This window comes from Aegilops tauschii, chromosome 4 (genome assembly GCF_002575655.3).
Source record: "Aegilops tauschii subsp. strangulata cultivar AL8/78 chromosome 4, Aet v6.0, whole genome shotgun sequence".
Lineage (NCBI taxonomy): Eukaryota > Viridiplantae > Streptophyta > Magnoliopsida > Poales > Poaceae > Aegilops > Aegilops tauschii.
This window is the reverse complement of record NC_053038.3, coordinates 459,982,326-459,988,195: the sequence shown is the minus strand read 5'-3', so window position 1 is coordinate 459,988,195 and position 5,870 is coordinate 459,982,326. Positions and strand designations below refer to the sequence as shown.

Below are 5,870 nucleotides of genomic sequence, written 5' to 3'. Positions count from 1 at the left end.
GGGAGCGAGCTGCTGTGAAGATCTGGGTCGGTGCTCGGACGAGTTGGCCAGCTGCTGCTTAAAAAGAAGCCGCAGGCCAAGCGAGAGGCCGGGTCGGTTTCGCCACGGCTGCTCCTACACAGCACGCGTCGTGGAGTCGGGGCCGGAGTCGGATTCTCGGAGCAGCATGACGCGTCAGCCCGTGGAGTTTAATCACCCGGCCGGAGTCGGATTCCAGTGTGGAGTCGGATTCTCGGTCTCGGGACAGCACGGCGCGTCAGACCGTGGAGTTTTTAATTACCCGGCCGGAAAAAACGCGTCTAAAACCGAAGGCGTATTTTTCACGAGCAAAGAAAATGGATAGAAAGCGGGCCCAACGAGTTTACGTAATGCTTGACAGAAGGTGGGTTTGTTAGTTTTGCAATTCCAGCTTGAAGGCGGCAGCGAACTCCAAGCCTCCAACACACACGAATCCACCACCGTTCGCCGTCGGTAATGGCGATTCGGCGCCGCCTGCCCTGCCTCCCCGCCGTCGCCGTGTCCACCAGACGCTCGACCGCGAGCCTCGCCGTCTCCCATGGTGGGACCGGCGCGAGGCCCTCGACGGCCGTCCTGGCCGCCGCCGCGACGGCAGCCGCGGCGGCGGGCCGCGCCTCCGAGTGCCAGTCGCTCCTCCTCCGCATGTCGCGCCGCCGCGGGGCCTCCCGCCTCGACATCGTGTCCTCCCTCCTCGCCTCCTCCCCCACCCCGCAGCCGCAGGTGTTCGACCTCCTCATCCGCACCTACACCCAGTCCCGCAAGCCCCGGGAGGCATTCGAGGCCTTCCGCCTCCTCCTCGACCGCCGCGTCCCCATCCCCGCCGCCGCATCAAACGCGCTCCTAGCCGCGCTCTCCCGCGCCGGCTGGCCCCACCTCACAGCGGACGCCTACCGCCTCGTCCTGTCCTCCGACTCCGAGGTAAACACCTACACGCTTAACATCATGGTCCACAGCTACTGTAAAGCCCTACAGTTCGATAAGGTTGATGCCGTAATCTCCGAGATGGAGAAGAGATGCGTGTTTCCGGATGTGGTAACCCATAATGTGATGATTGATGCTAGATTTCGTGCTGGGGATGTTGAGGCGGCGATGGCAGTGGTCGATTCGATGGTTAGTCAGGGGATAAAGCCAGGAATCTTGACGTATAATGCAGTGTTGAAGGGGTTGTGTAGGAATGGAAAGTGGGATAAAGCAAGGGAGGTGTTCAGGGCAATGAACGAGTGTGGGGTGGCGCCCGATGTTCGGAGCTTCAACATGTTGATTGGGGGATTCTGTAGAGTTAAGGAGCCTGATGAGGCGATGAAATTTTACAAGGAGATGCGACGGCGTGGAGTCACGCCAGATATTGTGAGCTTTAGTTGCCTGATTGGGTTGTTTGCAAGGAGGGGGAAGATGGACCGTACGGCGGCGTACTTGAGGGAGATGAGAGAGTTCGGATTGATGCCTGATGGTGTGATTTACACAATGGTCATTGGTGGTTATTGCAGGGCTGGGTCAATGTTGGAGGCGCTGAGAGTTAGGGATGAGATGGTTGGCCGTGGATGTTTGCCAGATGTGGTAACTTACAATACCTTGCTGAATGGGCTTTGTAAAGAGCGTAGGTTGTCTGATGCAGAGGAGCTTTTGACTGAGATGAGGGAGAGAGGGGTTCCACCAGATTTATGCACCTTCACAACTTTAATTCATGGGTATTGTAGGGAGGGTAACATAGAGAAGGCATTGCAACTATTTGAAACAATGCTGCATGAGCGTTTAACGCCAGACATTGTGACATACAACACTTTGATTGATGGAATGTGCAGACAAGGTGATCTGGGCAAAGCTAATGAGCTATGGGATGATATGCATTCTCGAGAAATCTTCCCCAACCACATTACCTACAGCATCCTGATAGACAGCCACTGTGAGAAGGGACAAGTGGATGATGCATTTGGGTTTTTGGATGAAATGATAAACAAGGGGATTGTGCCAAACATCATGACCTATAATTCCATCATTAAGGGTTACTGCCGGTCTGGAAATGTATTGAAGGGGCAACAATTTTTGCAGAAGATGAGGGATGCCAAGGTGTTGCCTGATTTAATTACTTACAACACCCTAATCCATGGTTATGTTAAAGAAGAGAAGATGCATGAAACTTTTAATTTGCTTAACATGATGGAGAATGAAAAGGTTCAACCCGACACTGTGACGTATAATATGATTATAAATGGATTTTCTGTACATGGTAATATGCAAGAAGCTGATTGGGTTTACAAGAAAATGGGTGCTAGAGGAATTGAACCAGACAGATATACATACATGTCCATGATAAATGGTCATGTTGCAGCTGGGAACTCGAAGGAGTCATTTCAACTTCATGATGAAATGCTTCAGAAAGGGTTTGCTCCTGATGACAAATTCTGAGGGTATTATTTTCCTCCATATTGGAATCTTATTGATGCTATGGTTAATTCAACAATGAGAAATGAAGGCCTATTGCAGTTTGTTTAGATTGCCAGGATTTTTGCTCCAACAAGTATTTATAGACATGAAGGTGAGCATGAGAAATTTTGGAGTTCATCATTAAAATATCGGCTAGCTTGTGCGCACTGGCCTTCTACATTACCGTAGTGGAATCAGCAATGATATATGTTACCTACTTTACTAATTGAGTATGACTTCGTAAGATGCAATATTGTTCTGTACAAGTATCCGTTCTTCGGAATTCTGATAGTAGAATGCTGCTTGACTGACATTCTTTTGGTACTTATGCATTCTATCGCTCTAGGTGGTTTGCGATTTGGTACCATCACACTCACCGTTGTAATTTTCTGTAGGCATCTGATTAAATTTTGGAGTAAATTCCGTGGAAGTTTTCATTGTAGCAAAAATTTCCACACAAGTGACCTCTCCAGATGTGCTTTCTTCACCAACATGCAGAAATATTCTGTTAGGGCTCAGGAGGTGTGCTTTTGTTTTCTGGTCATCGGAGGAATCTAGCATGGTCTAAATTTCTCAGGTACTTTATTTCTTAACCAGAATTCCTTTTTTAGAGGAAATATTAGTGTAACACACTAATGCCTGATATACAACTACATTTTGCAAATCCGTAATGCAGTAACATATTGCCAGGTTATTCCCTGTTTCCTGTTGCTTAGTTGACCCTATCACCTCTAATAGCCCTGCTTGAGCAGTTCAACCTACCAATCTACTCCCTCTGTATCAAAATATAAGACGTGTTTTGACACTATCACAACAACATTGCAAAATTTAACATATGCTCCTAAAAATATCATGAGTTAAGATCAAATCCTCTTGATCAGATGCTGCTGAACTGAGTAAGACTGCAAACTACTTTTTCTTCCCTTTTTTCAGGGTGAATGCAAATCACTTTTAGCATGAACTATTAACATCACGTGAAACTGATCAAAAGGGAAAAACCGAGTGTAGATAAAAAGGTATCACTATCTTTTATCTGACGCATGTAGAATAGTTCTCAAGAGAATGATGTATACATGAGAAACTTACACTCTCGCTTTTTACTGCAGGGCAATCGAAATTGGTGTACAAAGGAGGAAATAAAACTGACTGGAGAGTGTTAAATGTGCCCCTTCAAGCCTTACCTCCAAAAGAGCAAGGAAAAGAACGAAAGGAAAACAGAGGTTATGAGCACAAGGTTGTCAGGCTTTGATGAAGTTATGAGAAGTGTGTTTCTCTGTCGTGGCCGTGGTTATGAAGTTATGAAGTTATGAAGTTATGAGAAGATTACCCATCAACATTTTGCACTTTGGACACAAATCATTTGTCTCCACCATCTCAAAAAACTTGGAAAGCCCCCTCCTCCCGGCCCCCGCGTCGCTCCGTAGGGGCGACTCGGGCGGCGCCCTAATCTCGCGACCGGCAGCTCTCCCTTCCGATCCATTCTCCTCGCCGTCGCCAGAGGGGACCAGCAGCGAAGCCTTCTCGGCCCTCAAGGACGGCGGCGGCGGGGCGTGCCTCCTTAGCCTCCTCCTCTCCCGCTCCTCCCCTCGTCCCGGGCTCCGTCGTCGTCCGCCATCTCCAGCCGCTTCCTGCGGATCTCGCGGGCGGCGCGCCAGATCCGGGCGCCCCAGCGCCTGGCGGCTGTTGGCTTGGGTCTGGGTCACCTCCGGTTGCACACTTCTGCCCTCCCGGTGAAGATTCGGTCTGCTGCTCCGGCGTCCTTCCTGCCGGCGGTGGTCGTCGCGGGGCTGGCTGCGACCGTCCTGGCCCTCCCCCTTTGTGTGACCCTTCGGCTATGGCGCGCTCCTCCATCCCCCAAAGATCTTGTCCGGGTGTGGCGCGGGGAGGATCCCTTGGGCGCCCCGTAGTGTTTGTTGTCACTGCTCCGGCTACTGCAAGGCTGCGGCGATGAGCTCGCCTTATGGCATGTGCGATGCAGGCCGCCGTTGTGATCCTCTGTTGGTGGTGGTGGTCTAGATTTGATTGGCCAGATGGTGGTGACTGTAGATCGTTCTGCAACGATTTTCTATGGATCCACGACATCGGGGTCATCAAAGTGAATTCGGGAGTTTTTATCTCTTGATCCGGTGAATGACTTTCGGTGGTGAGGTACAAATTATGGACAATGACTTGACGCAAAGGAATGTTGTTGGAGTGGCGGCGGTTAAATTGCAGTTGCTTGGATTGTGGAAAAGCGGCGGCGACAACACATGTGTGACTTTGATGGTGGTGCTGCGAGCACCTGGTCTCGAGCTCCGGGGCGAAAGCCTAGGTCAGACCCGAGTGGTCATCCCTGGCAATGGCGATGTTTTTTTTACATCGTGACCTTGTTGGAGGCATTGCTCGGATACGTTCGGACTGTTTCTTCAGGGTGAAAACTTTGATTCTAGCCTTTTTGGTTGGATCCGGCGACGGCAGCGCTTGAGTGTCGCTTCCTTCTTGAAGGCGTTGTTGTTGAAGATCCTCGTCGTCAATGTGGTGTCAATGGTTGGTGCGGATATGGTCGCAGTTCTAGTTTGTCGTTCGCTGATCTGATCGCTTTGGGGCTTTTTTATTTCTTTTTTCCTTTTCACACCTATTCATTGCTTTTGGTCTTATGACTTTGCTAGTCGTTGGTGTGTTTTAGCGTTTGAGTTGGGTTGGCTGTGTGCATTCTAGTTATGCAGAGGCCGGGTGTATGCTCATTATATTGTATCCTCTTGATGCTTCTTTTGAGCCAATAAAATTCACCCTTTGTCGAAAAATCTCAAAAGAGAAACAGAGGTGTGAAGAGGATACAGACGGACGAATTGAAACAAGCTTCTTGCCTGCTGGGCGCGGCAGATTACAGTTGAACAAAATTTGTCTTAGGCAGAGGGTTTTTTTGCGGGGTGTCTTAGGCAGAGTTTACAAAGGTCCTTGCATGATGTATTTGCCAAGTTTGTATTTGTAAGATGAAACAGTTTTTTCTTTTTTGGTATGTCCAGTTGTCCAAAGCAGCAGCAGACTTCGTGCTTTTACCAAGGTTCGGTGAATGGATGTCAAAGATCTCCTGTACTTTTATTTTTGCGGAATAATCTCCTGTACTTGTTGCAAATGCATCATGAGAAGCGTTAGCAAAATTCTCCTCTGGAATGTATGCCTTTAAAACAAGCACTCATGTTTTCTTAAGGCGGAGAAAACAAATCCTTAAATTAGAGAGAACACTTCTGGCAATAAATAAAGAAATAGGGAGAACGCTGTTTTTATAGAGCAGCAAAATCTCAGGTTGATTGCAACTCAATCGAAACAAACCCCGCAAAAAAATAAATTCAATCAAACAAATAAATTCGGATTCATCTATCTAAAAAATAAATAATTTTGGATTCATTTATGCACTACACACGAAATCACTAATTGAGGAGTATTTC

At 48.5% G+C, this 5,870-nt stretch overlaps 1 protein-coding gene across 2 annotated transcripts; it reads left to right on the top strand.

Moving 5' to 3' along the window:
• Positions 1-374: 374 nt before the first annotated feature.
• LOC109751475 (uncharacterized) lies at positions 375-5,523 on the top strand. Of its 2 annotated transcripts, XM_020310356.4 has the most exons (4): positions 375-2,554; positions 2,838-3,019; positions 3,376-3,458; positions 3,549-5,523. In XM_020310356.4, exon 1 carries the CDS (start codon positions 475-477, stop codon positions 2,422-2,424), a length of 1,950 nt encoding a protein of 649 aa, XP_020165945.1. In that variant the 5' UTR covers positions 375-474; the 3' UTR covers positions 2,425-2,554; positions 2,838-3,019; positions 3,376-3,458; positions 3,549-5,523. The 2 variants fall into 2 exon arrangements, with proteins under 2 accessions (XP_020165945.1, XP_020165946.1); XM_020310357.4 differs by lacking the exon at positions 3,376-3,458 and having other exon boundaries at positions 385-2,554; positions 3,549-5,225.
• Positions 5,524-5,870: the final 347 nt, after the last annotated feature.

Coding starts and splice junctions, on each gene's coding strand:
- LOC109751475 (XM_020310356.4), top strand. CDS start 475: ATGGCGATTCGGCGCCGCCTGCCCTGCCTCCCCGCCGTCGCCGTGTCC.